Here is a 16,590-nt window from a genome sequence, read left to right on the forward strand (position 1 = left end):
TGGGTCTGTGAGTTCACTTTGGAACAGTTCCTTTTGATATAACTGGACATAACTTTGTTTCAGCAAATTCTCATTTCAGCTCAGAAGTAGATTGCGTAGAGTCTTCAAACATTAGGTCATTTCCCCCAACTGTGTCATCTTCGTGTCTCACTTTTCAAACTCAAAACTTCATGAAATACCGCTGTGGAAAGTGCATGTGGAAGGCACTGTTTTCTGATACATGTGGACTTTACAGGAATCCAGTAACACGGACTGACGTGGACTCTCCTTGCAAGGAGCGCAGCGGCAAATGCACAACAGAGGCACATGACAAAAGAGCTAACCTCTGTTGATGTTGCTCTCTGCTGTGGCTCTCCTGACACTGGTGTTTGTGTGTGTGTGAAAAAAACAGCCTGGAAATGTATACCCTACACTTGTGCTGTATGCTGTATGCTATCCACAGTGATGGATATGTGTATCTTTCAGACTTTAAACTCTGAAACAGGTATTGCAGTTGAGAAGGGTGAGAACAGTTAGAATGACTAAATCAGTCCTTTATTGAGTGGGCAGGCTGAGCCTCTCCATGGGCAGTTTTTCAATGGTGCATCAACAGAGAGTTTGAAATGACCTTACTCTTTTCTGTTACCGAGGGAAAGAGGGAACGCACATGGGCAGCTGCATTGCAATCTTAGGGTGTCCTGGGGGGGGGGAGGAGGGGGAGAAAGGGTACTCGGGAGCATAAGCCAAGGAAAAGAATAAATTTGTACCAATGAATTGATGGGAAAGCCAGTGAACTCGGAAAATCTGAAGCAGGTTGGGAAGGAGATGTACCAAGAATTAGGGTGAAAGTGTTCTGGCCAGCCTCTTAGGTTTAACAGCTCTGGTTCACCTGATCCATCTGCTGCTCAGCTTTATACTTTTTACACATGTCCTCATCAATCCAAAAGCTACAGATTTTGATACGCACAGTATGCTCACTGCCACATGTGCAAAGCTTTCGTTACACCAACACACTTTAAAGTACTTCAGAACCCACAATTGGACAATATCATTTTTTTTTAACCAACCAGAATGTCACAGAAGTCCTTTGAGTTCTCCTGTACCCTTCATCAAATAAGCTTTTACACAAAGCAGGGGGGTAACGAGAACGAAGAACAAAATTAAGCTGATGTAGCCATGTGGTCAGTTTGCAGACTCTGTTCAAATATGGACTTTGTTCTGGTTGGTTCTTGCATATTGTTGATGTAATAGCACAGCTTGCAACTTCTCCAGCAGTGTTTATATCCCAGATTTGGTGCCCTCCAAATGTTTCAGACTCAACTACCATCTGACGGGCTGATGGGATTTGTAGTCAAAATTATCTAGAGGGGATCAGGTTGAGGAAATTTTTCCCAGAAGAAAGCAGCATAGAATTTGGTCACAAGGAGCATCCCTGCTAGAGGGTTGGCACATGCATCTCTCAGATGGTGCATGCAAGGGCAGGCCATAGCTCAGTAGTCGAACACATTGTTTGCATGCAGAAAGTCCCAGGTTCAATCCCATGCCTCTCCAAGTAGGACTAGGAATGTCCTCTGAAATTCATGTGAGCCAATACTTACGGTAACTAAAGGGACCCAGTGGTCTGAGTAGAAGACTTGTTTCCTATGCCCTGGGCTTTCAGTTGCTACAGAGCCCTGTAGAAAGGAGGAGAATTTGATGAAACTCACCTTTCCCTCCCTCCCTCTGGTGTGAATGTCCCATGAGTGACATTCCACTTACAGGAACTCTGAATCCCACCTACCCCATGGATCTACATTATCACCTGTTTTATCCCAGTACTGGTAGTGCTTAACTACAGTTCGCCCACAGTTAACATGTAACAATAATAGTAAACAAGTGCTTTTAACTTTTCTTGCAGGGTAGCCGATGCCACAGACTTCTGGCATTCTGTTCTCATCTTCAGAATTGGTTGAATTGAAGAGCTATCCTTCATGTTGGCTAAGGAGACCCATGTTGGCTACAGATCAAGGTCACAGAAGGGGACTCATTAGTCTGGATTAAAACCTTGGCTTTTGCTGGCTCTGCTTTAACTTTAAAGATCACATGCTCTTTATCTGGTATCTGCTGCCTGCCTATCTGTACTTCTGACAATTAAGTCCTATTAATACGCACGTTTCGGGATTTTTCTACTTCATAGGGGCATTAAAGGCATGACTAGATTTAACTTGGGACGCAGGTGGCGCTGTGGGTTAAAGCCTCAGCGCCTAGGACTTGCCGATTGAAAGGTCGGCGGTTCGAATCCCTGCGGCGGGGTGCGCTCCCGCTGCTCGGTCCCAGCGCCTGCCAACCTAGCAGTTCGAAAGCACCTCCGGGTGCAAGCAGATAAATAGGGACCGCTTACCAGCGGGAAGGTAAACGGCGTTTCCGTGTGCGGCTCTGGCTCGCCAGAGCAGCGATGTCACGCTGGCCACGTGACCCGGAAGTGTCTCCGGACAGCGCTGGCCCCTGGCCTCTTGAGTGAGATGGGCGCACAACCCCAGAGTCTGGCAAGACTGGCCCGTACGGGCAGGGGTACCTTTACCTTTACCTTTACCTAGATTTAACTTTGTGTCACTACTGTTAAATTATCCTCTCTCTTTTTTTTACTTGAGATCTAGAAGGTACCTAGATTTTATTATTATTTTTAGTTGAGTAGTTGATTTCTGCATGTTTCTTCATCCTATCATCCTTGAGTGTAATCTGAAATCACAGCACCTAGAAGAGCCTAGGTGCTTCTACACACCATTTTAATAATAATGCACTCTTAATGGTTTCAGGAGCAAGCCCCTTACTCAGCACTCAGCCTGATTAATCTGCAGAACTCAAGATATTACTCATTATTTTGTGCAATTAAATAAGTTGCCCTACTATGTATTACGGCATCAAAGGATAGAGGATAATTTTACTGTGCATTCAGTATGAGCAATAGCAGACAATATCCCCCCCCCCCCAGACTTCATGCTGATTAAAAAGAGATATTTATGCATTGAAAATTTAGAGCGGGAAACTTTGCTGGTATTAAACTCTAGACAAGAGAGTTTTCTAAACACACAGTGTAGATTTGCTTTAGCCCAGGAATTAAAAGCAATTGCTATAATGCAGAAAACCTGGGTTCCACAGGGTGCTCATCATTATATATCAAGTGAAAAGAAATGTGCTGAAATGGATCTTTGACTTCCTGTAGTTGTCTATAAAAAGCCCATGTGCTTACAATTTTCTGGGCCAAAGCCAAAGGCCTAGCAATATGAAAACCAAGGCATAGCAATATTTCTTTACACCCTAAAAGGGTGTAATACACAGCTGAATATATTCTGCATTTTCATGCATCTGCTTTTATCTTCACCCCCATTTCCATGCCTCCCCCTTTCTTTTTCTGCAGCCCCCTTTGCATACAAACCCCATTATCACATTCACCCCCCTTGCCCTCCTCCTTGCTTTTCTCAACTCTCTCTTGCACACAGCCTATCCCAAATTGCCATGCCCCATTCTTTTTCCTATTCTGCAGCTCCCTTTGTGCACACATCCCATGATGATCTATGCTCTTATATCTTTAAGAGCACGCCTGACAGCTTGTTCAGTTGGAGAAGATGAAATTCAGGCAGTGGGTGTTGTCCGTATACGCGTGTTTGATTGTTAATAATTTACCACGTGGAAGCCGAAACTTCACGTTGAAGACAACACATGGTACCAGGAGTGAAGTACAGTCTGTAAAGGCACTATGGAATATTGGAGGATTCCATATCCTTTATCTCTCTCACAGGAGGTAGCTGAGAAATGGAAGAGCGATATGTTTGAATAAATGGTGTTGGAGGGGCACTGAGTGTTTTTTTAAGCAGCAGCAGCAAGCAGTTTAACAAGGAGGAATAGCAAAGGTGGGTACAACATAGAAGCTAACACCAACAAGCTAGCTCAACAGAGCCTTTCTGAACTCCCTTCTCACTGTACTCACACCTTGTTTTAAAAGGCCATCCCACACTGCTTGCCCTACTGAAAATGGCCTCTTTTTCCCTCTCAGTGTTTCTCCATCCTTCCCTTATTCAACAGGGTTGCCAACTGTTATAGAAGAAGTTCAGTCTCTGCAGTCCATTTTTAAACTGGTCACCCTACTCCAGGGAAGTAATCAAATAATTTATTCTCCATGATTCTAGATCATTTGAGCCAGAGAAGAACCACTTCTGGTTTTCCATTCATTTATTTGAAGATTTCTGTTGAGTAGAAGTAGAATCATAATATTTCACAGTAATGTCCTTCAACCATTTAATGGCAGTTCACCAGTCCAGACAAGCACTGCAGCTCATGAAATGGGCAGGTGTTGTTGCATTCTTTGATTCTTTTTAATGACTATTTACTTTACCTTTTATGACATTTTGGAATCTTAACAGAAGTCGTTTCCATACCTACATAAAGATTGTAAAACCAGCTAACAGAAGGTGGAAAGAAATATTTACTTGGTCACTGGAGACTAAACTACTAGTTTTACAAAATGGTTTATTCTCTCTGTTTTAAAATTATAAAACATTAGCTGTTAAATCGACAGCAAACCCATATTTAACAAGATGAAGGATGTTACGTTGCTATATAAGGTGTGTTTATACAATAAGACACAGGATACACGCGAACATAGATTTTAATGATCCTGCAGGTTACAAACTTAATATGTTGTGAGTACATTACAGATTTTTTTTTCTTAAAGTAGATTTCTTATACGTTCAAATCTCTTAGTCAACTGTGTCCTGAGATGAACATAATTTCAACTGTACTTCTATTTGTCTTGCCCATAATGGATGGGTAGTATCTCAAAGTCTCTTGGCTTTTATACAAATAGAGTGGTACCTTGGGTTACATACGCTTCAGGTTACAGACTCCGCTAACCCAGAAATAGTGCTTCAGCTTAAGAACTTTGCTTCAGGATGAGAACAGAAATTGTGCTCCGGCAGCACGGCAGCAGCGGGAGGCCCCATTAGCTAAAGTGGTGCTTCTGGTTAAGAATAGTTTCAGGTTAAGTATGGACCTCCGGAACGAATTAAGTACTTAACCCGAGGTACCACTGTATAGCAAAAGAGAGAGCAGCAGCAGAAGACTTCTGATAGTTGTGCCCTAATTGGTCACCCTGATGGATTAACTGTGTTGAGAGTGGGACAGAGGTAATGCATCTGTGGGTCTGCTTCTCAGTCTCTTGTGGCTTTTGGTACCCTTAACCATGGTATCCTCCTGGACTGGATATTAGGCACTGTTTTACAGTGGCTTCTTCACTCTTACCTACAGGGTTCTGTCCAGAGCAGGGATCAGCAACTTTTTTCAGCGGTGGGCCGGTCCACCGTCCCTCAGACCATGTCGTGGGCTGGACTATATTTTGAAGAAAAAAAATTAACGAATTCCTATGCCCCACAAATAACCCAGAGATGCATTTTAAATAAAAGCACACATTCTACTCATGTAAAAACACCAGGCAGGCCCCACAAATAACCCAGAGATGCATTTTAAATAAAAGGACACATTCTACTCCTGTAAAAACACACTGATTCCCAGACCGTCCACAGACCGGATTGAGAAGGCCTACCCCTGGTCCAGACAGTAGCGTTGGGAGACTGTTTTGACTTCATGGTCCTAGTCCTATGATATGCTGCTACAGTCTTGCTCCTCGTATTTGTCATCATTGTACTGAGTTACTTGTACACCACTTAGAGACAATCAAAATTAAGTGATATATCAATTGACACATAAATAAGTGAAGTCATTGGTCAGTTGCAAGGGAGCGGAGTCCTGCACTTACAAGTGGGGCAAGTTTTTCCTGTTACGCTGATTGTCACCTGCAGTCATGCTGCAAAAGGAAACTGGCAAATATCTGAGATGCAAGAAGCGCTGACAAAGTGACATTGGGTTATCGCAAAAGGAAATGGTCACCAGTTCTATTTGCCCTCTGCCGAAATCTATCAGCTTTGCAAAAACTTTGCATGAAGTAGTTAAACCATGCATGCCACACTTGCAGTAGCAGCAGCAGCATCAACTCATACAAGCATCAACTAAGCTACAGTGTGCACCTATCCTGGGTTAACCAATCATTTCAGTGCAACACCCCATATTCTAAGTTTTACTTACTTTAAATACTGGCTTGCTCATGCAGCCAATCCCAGGATCAGACAGTTGATTGGTCCGGTTTGTCAGACAAAGCCTGCAAATAGGTGTCAGTCTTTACTGATGTGCAATGTTTAATGCAACTGGAAACACAAAAATGCAGCCCAAATACAACTTGCAGCTGTAGAAAGTGAAGCGGTAATTAAGTGTGGAACCAACCAGTCTATGATGGGATGTTATAGATTGTATTGCCCAGGCCTGGCATTTAAGTAAAGCGCAATCAGGTTTATTTATAGCAATTCCAATATGGAGGATTCAGCAACCTTTAACTAAAGGAGTCAGCTGCAATGTGTGACTAACGATTTCCCAGGAAATACTGCTAACAACTGCTGTTCATATAGAGCCAAGAGTACAGGGAATCCTTAACATTAATTTTAGTTATTAACTTTCATGAATAAGTTAATTGAAAGGTAGGGGAAATATTGATTTTGCTATAGAATTGTTTTGTTGGTATTTTTAGACCATAAGGTGGGAGGCAGACTGGCCAGTAAGCTTGCTGAAGCAGTGATTGGGCCTGATATTTGTTGCATGGTGGTAGTAAGACCCTGGGTTGACTGACCCCACCACCAAAACACCAAGTTTCAGGGCCATTTGCTTGGCAGCTACTCTACTGGCAAGCCCTCTTTCAAGGGACATGTTTGTACCTGCACTGGCAGAGTGACCTTTCTGTTCCTCCATTGTTAGTGGGTGGCGAATTAGAACGGGAGGGTCACAAGGTGGGGTGGAATTTCTCTACTCAACAGTTCTTCATTCTGACCCCATCTGTTTATTTTATTTTTATCCAGCTGACCTGGTGGCTGTTGAAACCAAATAAGATTTTATGTCCTTTGTGTTTTTAACTTCTGGGTCAGTTTGGTTTCTTTCTCCTTTTCCTATGATTTCTAAACGTATTTTTGCGGGGTTTTTTTATTTTTATTTAGTTAACCAAGAAAGCCATTTTAAACGACAATAATATTTCTATTTTTAATAAATTTGTATCCTGTCCCAAAGGAGCGCAGGGCAGCAAGCAACAAAGCAGCAGAGCAATGCAAAAAGTAAAAATGAAGAAATATTTATTAAACAAAATACAAAAGGGCCATATTTCTAAAACACAAAGATTTGTTTCACATTTTATGCCCCTAGTTTTTTTCTACAGAGGCTGTTAAACGTGGCTAAATATAAGTGTCTGGAAAGCTCATGCAAACTCCATGCCCCATAGGAAAACAAGCACAAAGCAAAAGCAGAAAAGAAAGATCCCTAACGGCAACTAAGTTTTATTTGCTTTTCACACTCCGCCCTTCCTGTGAGGAACTCCAGAAGCTCTCACGACTCCTAACGCGCATGAGAAATGGCTTTTAGAGTGCCATTGTAACACCACGTTCTGGCCAAACGGTGCATTGTATGCCTGCCTGCTTCGAAGTAAGTCTTTTGGAGTTCAGTGAGACGTACTTCCAAACAAGTATGCATATGACTGTAGCCTAGCTCACTTCCATTTCAACTCGCACCGTTTTCTGCGAGCTGCATATGCAGCGCAACAGGCACTGCTCCCCCCGCCCACCTCCCCGTTGCATCTCGACTGCTGGCGAATTGCCCTTTGCCTTCCACTTCGCGCGCTCTTACGCAGCTGCTGGAGGTAGAAAACCCGGCTATTTATTAATTAAAGGGTTAGCAAAGGGGAAAGGAGAGCAGCCTTGTTAGCTAGTCGTGCTCGCCCGGATCGCAGCGCTGCAGTTCCAAATAAGAGCAGCCGCGCCTGTTTCCGAAAACAACGGCGTTTGTTCTTTAAGCAACCTAGCAAAAGTGTGTTATCAATTTCTTTCGACCGGAAAAAAACCCCAACCACGCAAAACAGCGCTCTGACTGTGGTTGGGCGTGATTCTGAGGCGAAACAGAGGCAGCAAGAGTGCAGTGATGTACTTCAGAGGTTAGGGGGCATGTCGGAGGGCGCGAGGGGAAGGCGGAGGCGGGCGAGACCGTCCTCCTCTCCTCTCTTTGTATGCAGCGTGGCTACTGGGTCCTGCGCGCGGGGTGGCGCCCAGCTCCCTCCTCCCCAGGCTCCCGCCCCCTGCCGCCGCCCCAGACCCAAGCCCAGCCCGCCACGACTGGCTCTCTTCCCCCACTCGCTGCCTCCACCCCCCGGGCGGTGTGAGAGCTGCGTTCGCGTCCGGGCCGGCAAGATGGCGGCATCGTCGGGGTCCAGCGGCGCCGAGCTGCCCGGGACTCTGGGGGAGTCGGAGGGCGCGGCGGCGGGGACGCCTCGCGCTCTGGCCCCCGAGGAGATCGCCCGCAGGCTGCGCGGAACCAGGCGGGAGCTGAGCAACAGGCGCAAGATCCTGCTGAGGAACCTGCCCGCCGAGAGCAGCAGCCAGGTGAGCGAAACGCCCCCATTTCTCCCCTTCCCTCGAGGCGCGTGGGGAGTGCAGCAGCTCGGGGCAGAGCCCTCGGAGGGGCGGCGGGGGAGGGGAGGAGGACGACGAGCCACGGGTCCCCCCAGCTTTCCCCGCGGCTGGAGCCGAGAGTTAATGGCTTGCAGCTGTGGAAGGAGCTTGGTCACGCAGAGTTGGTCACTCAAGGAGCGTGACGGGAACCCGTGGGGAGAGAACAGATGTCCCGGGGTTGCATCGTCTCTAGGCAGGGAAGAGGTAATTTAGAACTTGCCAGGGATAACGGAGGCGACTGGGCTGGGAGGGAGGCTTGTAGAAGCACATCCTCTCCAAAGTGGAAGAAGAAGGGGAAGGGCCCCTCTTTAATGTTGGGAGTAATAAGATTCCAGAACTTTGCAGGTAATGATAGGTGACCCAGGTGGGTAGGTATCGTCATTCATCTCCTGCGATAGTGGGAGAGAGGGGACGTCTCTATAATTGGTTGAAAGGGAACACATACAGAATCCTAAGTCTTGAAAGTTCTCGGAGGGCTTGTGGGCTGGAGGGAGTTAAGGAAGAACACTCCTCTCACGCTTTCATAGCAGCAAACATGCGGAGTTGCCTTTCGCTTTATTGCAATGGATACAGTGCTGTGGATAGGAAGTTTGCTTGTTGCTCTGTGTTGGGATTATACCTTACACTTTGTGGCATGAGCAGCAGCTCAGCAGGAACTCCCATCCCTGAATAAAGAAAGTCAAAAGGCAGCCAGAATAGGAGAAAAGAAGCAAAACAAAATGGGCATTGCTTCTTGTTCTACTATTCGGAAAGCAGATGAGATTTTGTTCAACATCCTGTCTGTGCCTTGTTTTTGCCTTTGGAAAAAACACTTGTATGTTCTCATCCTCCCCAATTTGTTTATTGCTTTGCATGTCTTTTACTGTTGCTGAGACCATCATTTTTATTTACTTTTCATATCCACTCACCAAGAATATATGCCTGTAGGGTAGGTGGAGGAAAGTTTTGTAAGAGTTTTATTTTATTGACTAAAGAACTTACACATTCTGAATTGCTTCCCATTGCTATCATCAGTGACATTTAACTGGAATAGATAGCTGAAGCTGTTTTTCTTTCTTCCCCCTTGGCTTTTCTAACTCTTGTGTAGAATAGCTATTTTCTGTTGCAAAGGTTGTACAGTTGTTCAATGAGAAGATACAGACGTGGATAGCCAATAGGAGGTTTTCGGAGTTATATTTTTCAGGCTTTTGGGCACTGTTAGAAATTATTGTTTTCCATTAAGTAACAGATTTGTAGTCTTCATGATTGCGCAGGTTGCATCTGAAAATTGGGGAAAGTGTGGGAAAACAATAAAGTAGAACTGGGATTAAATTTTATTGTTTTAAATTGTCATAGATTTCCAACTCAAGATAAGAGGTTTTTGCAAAGGCAGACTCAAGTTCCTCTAACATTTACAGTTTTGGAATAAAAATATAATAAACCCATGCCATATCCAGTTATAAGTGGTCAATCTCATGCAATAAAACATGCAAATTAACCAGGACTTTCTAGCTCCTGTTATGTTCCTGAATGCTGAACAAGTTGCCTTGTTCAGTGACAATCTCTATGTGCTTTGCTTTAGTGGGTGGAGGTAGGTTATACAGAATTGAGTTTTAAAGAGGCTATTAGTCCCCAGAAAATTACTGTATTGATATGCATAAAATGTTTACTAGTGGTAAGGACACACTTCTAATGAAATGCATTACTGTTAAAATAGTAAGGCATTGGCAAGTTATAGGCAAAGATTCTATCATGAGCAAGCTAATAAATGTCGCTGAATAAGTCTGTGGATAATGAAAATGAGTGATAAAAAGAAGACAATAATATTCTGTTCTGTCAAGTACCACATAGAAAGTTCCAAAGTCTGGCATCTTTATAATAGAGTGCAAAATGTTCCATTTATTGTTGTTTTTTATTAAATGTATTCATTGCTTTTTAAAAATAAGTCTCATATCAACTTGCAATAAGTTAAAATACAGGAAAGGTGAACACTAAGAACAGGTCATAAATCAAACCAGATTAAGATCTTACAGTTCTTGCAGAGACTGTGCCAGTTCCTTTCATTTGCTGTGAAGTGGATATGATAAAAAAACCCATTGAAACCTGTTGTGTTCCTATTTTGCCTTATGCGTGGATGTGTAGGCATTTAAAATACAAAAGCTCAACTCAATGTGGACATCAATAGACAATTCTGATTTTAAGATCGCAGGTGTGCCGATTGTAAACCCCATACACTTTCCACCATCACCCTACTTAAAAGAACTTTCAAAATCTGTTTTACCAGGAGTGACAATGAGACAAAAGAAATATATGTGTGCACCATGGGAAAGAATTGCTTCTGCAACTTGTCTATGGTCTGCCTTCAGCCTCAAATTGAAGTACATATTTTTCTGGTTTCAGTGGAACTTACAGGGTGAGATCTAACTAACTCTTTCCCTGAACAGACCACCCAAAAATCAATTGACTTAAATCTAAGTATGGTTAACATTGGATATTACACATAATGCTGATCATATATGGATACAAGGAAGGCCTTAAAAATGTCACAGCAACTTACTTTGAAGTAAGGTCCATTGAACTCAGTGGGACTTGCTGCTTAAGCAAACATGCGTAGAATCATACTGTAAGCCATTTTAGGTTTCAGCTTTCCAATTAGCATTCTGGAGATTATTAATTGATTTAAAAATAAGTGAGACCTGCAACAAAATATTGCAACAAAATGTTGGGGTTCCAGCCAGCTAGTTAGAGCTTCTTTCAGAAGTTTCTGTTCCATTATCTTCAACTTTTCTGTCTCTAATACTCTGTTTTCCATGCTCACTGAGCATTCTTGGTGGGTTGCTGTCTCCCCAGTCCCCCATATATATACTTTAAAAACATTTCTGTACTTTCCCCTAATCTGCTGATACTTCTGTCTTGTTCATAGTCAGTGCTGTTTTGGCCACATAAGGAACTACACTGTCTGAACGAGTTTCCTGCATAGCATAGATAGAGGATGGCAAATATGTATTCAGGCTGCTTCTTGTCCTGTAAGAATAATTGCTTGAAATAGATTAAAATATTCCTTAAAATTATGTACCTTCTGACAGGAAAACAGGTTCAAGTGTTTTTCCCTAAGAGGGAGTCAAGCTGCTATGCTGTGCTGAAAAGTAATTTTAGGACATACGTCTTCTTGGAAATTGTCCTTGTAATAGAAACTTGCAATAGGATTGCAGGGATTGTTACCAAAAAAGGATTTCACTGCCAAGATGTTTTCATTTTCATTAGCCATGCTGTCTGAGTATTCTTTAAGCTCATTCTTTATCCAGGCTTTCTTGGATATCCATCGGAATATTGGATTACACGTAGATAGGAGTAAACACATGGTGTCTAAATATATTTTGCTTTTGGAAATATTGCAGCCTCAGAACAAGAATAATTTAGATGATAATTTAAAAAGCAATAGACTTTATTCTCCTTAAACCTTCTGTTTTATGTGAAGGATGGTGCTTCAGTGCTGTTTACTGTATTTTTTTAACTATGTTATGTGAATGAAATGTAAAAGGATGAAGCCTGAGATAAGCACAGGAAGGTATTGTGAGAAAGTACTGGCTGAAGACAATTACTGGACATATGCGTGTAGAAATCCACGTTTCAAGACAGAACTAATGATTTGTCTCTGGATATGTACCACGGTGCATCTAATCGGCATACATGGTTTCTGATCCAGAAGGACATTCACATGTAAACTTCTCTTACTGAGTGGGATGTTTGTACATGGGTTGTAGTTATAGGTCCTGTTTAGGTCAGTAGGTCTTCAGGTAACGAGGCATAGGATTGGACTGTACTTGAATGTAGTTTTCCTTTAGGGAACTATAGCTTCAGCTTGTAGTGTTTGGGGTTTCATTCTTTATAAGCTAATAACAAACATTTGTTCCTGCTTTACATGACCTCTGTCTTTGTTTAATTGGCCCATTAACCAGTCTTCATCAATTATTTATTATTATTCATTCTGGATTTTTGTGTCATCTGCACTGGTCCTTCCAGGTGACTTATGAAAACACTGATTCTGAAATACAAAAATATATAATACCTAATTACGTCCCCAAAATGTGAATAAGCCAAGCCCCTCTGTATTTCAAAACATATATACAGAAGATTCTCCATACCACATCACCGACATAAAAATTCCACTAAGCAACAACTTAAAACTTTTAGCAAAGAATAATAAAACTCTAAAACCCTTAAAACCAGGTGAATGTTAAGATAAATAAAACTACTAAAATTACTGAAAAGCATGGGGGAGGGAAGAAATGTCTCCACATTGTGTCAAAAATATTGTACAATGGACACAGGTTGAGCTTGCAGAACCTTTGAATTGGGTCCAGAAATGTGCTGGCAGCCACTACAAAAGAGTAAAAACTGATGTAAATATGCTCAAGATGCCAGGTCTCAGTTAAGCAACACCACTGCTTAATGTTCCACTGGCAGATGTTTCCAGACCTTGCTCAGGGGAAGACCATCAAATAGCACAGTGATACATACAGGAGGTGATCAGATTGTAGATCCCTGATGCCAGGTTATATCCATGCAAGATAGTGCCATGGAGGCCACAGGTGCCTTCAGTGACTCCCAAGCTTCAGTACTCCCAAGCTTTGAGCTGCATCTTTCAGGGGAAGTGCAACCCCATCCAGAACTGGTTGAATCCCAGTTATAAAGATTCAGAGACGACCCACCAACATTTTGTCTGGATTACACCTGAATATATTGGCTCTCATCCAGTCCATTCCTATGTTGAGGCACCTGCCAAGAACACCTGCTGCCACCATCACAGCTGATGAAAAGGACAAATGAAGTTGTGTGCCATCTGCATATTGGTGACAGCACATTCCATAACTACAGATTGTCCCTCTCAGCAGTTTCATGTAGATATTAAACAGCACAAGGAATAGAATTGGCTCCTGTGAAACCCTATAGGACAAGCTCCTTGCAGCTGAAAAATCCCCCCAGCACCACTATCTGGTTCCAAACACTCAAATAAGAGCAGAACCACCACAAAGCATGATGGTACTGAAAGTCACTGAGAGGGCCAGTAGACCTGATGGGGTTGTGTTCCTCCTGTCACAGGTCATCCAAAAGGTGACCAATGCGGTCTTGGTGCCAGAACCAGGTCTGTTCCGCTATTGAAATTTATACAAAAAATCAGTTTCTTCAAGATGACCTGGATCAGTTCAGCAACCAGCCACTTCAGGACGTTGCCCAGGGAGGGAGCATTTGCCACTAGCCCAGGGCGGTCCAGGCCGCATGCAGCCCTCACTACCTCTTTTGGCGGCCCTTAGCAATATTTGACACCCTCTGTAGCCTTCATGCTGCCTTCCTGAAGCTGGGTTATTGAAGCGCTGGGCTTGGGGCTCTGGCATGAGGGCTCTGGCAAGATCCTAGAGACCTCCAGCCTCCATCACAAATCCTAGTTAGCACTTCCCCAGCTTTGGGAAGGAGCTGAGAGGGCTCTGTGACCCTGGTAGAGCCTTGTGCCTCTTTTCTAAAGCACAACACTTCACTTAGCCAGCTTTGGGAAAGCAGCACAAGGACTGTGTGTGTATGCACACGTGCCAGCGCCAACTTTTGGCTTCGCTCACTGCCCCTGCGCAACAAGGCAGTGTGTGGCCTGCAGGTTCCATGTCGAAGTACTTTTGCGGCCCACCTGGTATGAAAAGTTGGAACGCCCAGCACCAGCTTTTAGTTGTTTGTATTTTATTGGTCCTGGGAAAGTTTCTTTAGAATTGGATTCACCTCCATTCCTTGAGGCAGGGAGAAACTGTTCCCTCTTATAATGAGGCATTTGGAGCCTCCCTGGCCCATCCTGCTAGACTTCGTAAGCCAAGTGGTGCAAAGATCCATAGCCTTATCTACATCCTCAGACCACATCAACTGAAACTCATATATCACTATTGGACTAACCAATGGGAAAGGGCACTTAGACTGGAGTCCTTTCTGCTGGCTTGCAGTGGACTGGCTTGAGTTATTCCAACATTGTGTCTCTATACTCGATTTCATCAAGATTCTATAAGTCCTAGAAGCTCATAGATCCTTGTCCGTCTATTTTTAAATATACACTTTTAATTTTACAGACATCTGATTGTTCTAGGGAAACCTCTAGATACATGGAGTCCATTCTCTTCTTTATGTAGAAACTGATACTTTATTTGGAGGCAGGGAGTGTTTCACACTGATAGGCACTGAGCCACCAACACTCGCTAGTTGAGAGAATGATGCCTTATATATGCATTTGAAACCAAATTGCCATATTTTATCATTTGCACTTGTTATGGAAATGTTTTCTGGTAGCTTTGTAGTGATACATACTTCTGTTTCTTGGCATTTGAAAATGGGGAACTCTTAATCTTTAGTCTTGTGGAAGCATAGCTTTTGGTTCTGGAATATATTTATTAAAATCAGCTGCAATTAGAAAAGTCCCTTAAATGAGAAAGCAAGCTTTTTCTCCCAAACTGACTACAAAATAGCAGGTACTCATCTTTGCTGCTGCTTCAACATGACTGCATTTGCCTTTTCCTAGAAATAATAAATTGTGAGAACACATAAGCTCTTGAAAGTATCATAGCTTGCTTGGTACATTAGAAATCTGACTATGATTTAGCATTTTTATGAGTTAACATGCAAAAGTGGACTTTATATGATAGGTTAGAAAATATAAAATGAAAAACATTCATGCGCACTTTCGCATCTCTTCTTAGTGTCACTAGCTGCATTTTTCATAGTTAAAGTCATTTGCCTCAGAACTATACTTCCTGTTCATTGTAATTTTATTTTATTTTAAAAATGTATATTCTGTACCACTTAACTACTATAATCTCTAAGTGGTGTACAAGTAACTCAATTCAATGAAGATAAAAGTTAGTTAAAGCTACAAAATCAGAATTTCAGTTGTTCAAATGCCCACTAATTTTTTTAAAAAAGTCTTCAGTAGGTTCGGGATGTTTAAGAGGGAGGGGGCCTCTCTGACCTCAACGGGAATAGAGTTCTACAAAACACTGAACATAGGGCTTCTGGTGGATATAAGCCATGCATCTGAGCCATGGGGGACCACTAACAGAGGCTCACATGAAGACCCCAGTGATTGGGCAGGGATATAAGGGATTAGTCACTTCTTTTGGCAACCTGGACCCAAATTGTTAAGGCCTTGAACCTGGCCTGATAGCAAATGGGGAACCAGTGCGAGCTTTTATTTATCTGCTGGCATTGTAGTGAGCAGTCTTCTAATTCTGGTTGCTTTTCATAAAGGATGCTGCTATGATTTTGCTGGTGCCTCTTATGCTGTCTAACTAGCAGACTGAAGAAGTACATATGCTAACTAATGGCCGAAGGCTATGCTTAGCTTTGCAGGAAATAAACAAAAAGATGGGATCCTCTCGTTGTAGCATGGGATAGTAAGAAAGTCTTATTATAGCTATCTACTTTCTCTCTCTGTAATAATGTGGGCAGCACAGCTGGCTGTCAAGAAGCTAAAAGAGACCGATGCCTTTTCCCACGCTAGTTAAGCTGGTGTATTGGGAGTTAAGCTGATTTTGTTCTCTTAAAGTCAAAGGTTATAAATTAACTTAACAGAAAGTACTTTGTAGTAGTGGGTTGGTGATCTAGCTGTCAGTAGTGAATAAGAAGGTACTATTTGAGATGAAAACTGAGGTCAGAGTGTGGGTAGAGTATGGGGTTTGAATTGGGGTGACCATGGATAAAATCCTCACTCAGCTGCAGAGCTAATTGAGTGACCCTGGAGAACTTCCTACCTCACCATCCTGATCACAGGGTTGCTACGAGGGTGAAAAATTAGGTAGCTCTATTGATTCCTAGACTCCTTGAAAGAATAGTGGGATAGATGTGGATGATAAATAATATGACTGTTGAATAGTGTTGCACTGCAAGTAAGACAATAATTTTGCTCCCAAGACATATGTGAGAATATGCATTCCTTTTGGAAAATAGCATTCCTGAATCTTCTTTCTTATTTGAAGTTCTCAAAGAAACACTTCACAGGTCAGGAGGCAGACTCTAGCAGCCCTATTTATAA

The 16,590-nt window shown here is 42.8% G+C and overlaps 1 protein-coding gene across 4 annotated transcripts in view; it reads left to right on the forward strand.

The window, feature by feature from the left end:
• The first annotated feature begins 7,432 nt into the window (after nt 1–7,432).
• RAVER2 (ribonucleoprotein, PTB binding 2) overlaps nt 7,433–16,590 on the forward strand; it is a 45,946-nt gene continuing 36,788 nt past the window's right edge. Inside the window, exon 1 of one of the 4 annotated variants that reach the window (XM_083742866.1) lies at nt 7,433–8,480. In XM_083742866.1, the coding sequence (XP_083598992.1) occupies nt 8,046–8,480 (435 nt within the window). In that variant the 5' untranslated portion in view covers nt 7,433–8,045. The remainder of the gene's footprint in view (nt 8,481–16,590) is intronic. The other 3 variants (XM_083742865.1, XM_083742863.1, XM_083742864.1) reach the window with 3 other exon arrangements.

Source organism: Podarcis gaigeae, assembly GCF_964106915.1.
Source record: "Podarcis gaigeae genome assembly, chromosome: 6".
Taxonomy (NCBI): Eukaryota; Metazoa; Chordata; class Lepidosauria; order Squamata; family Lacertidae; genus Podarcis; species Podarcis gaigeae.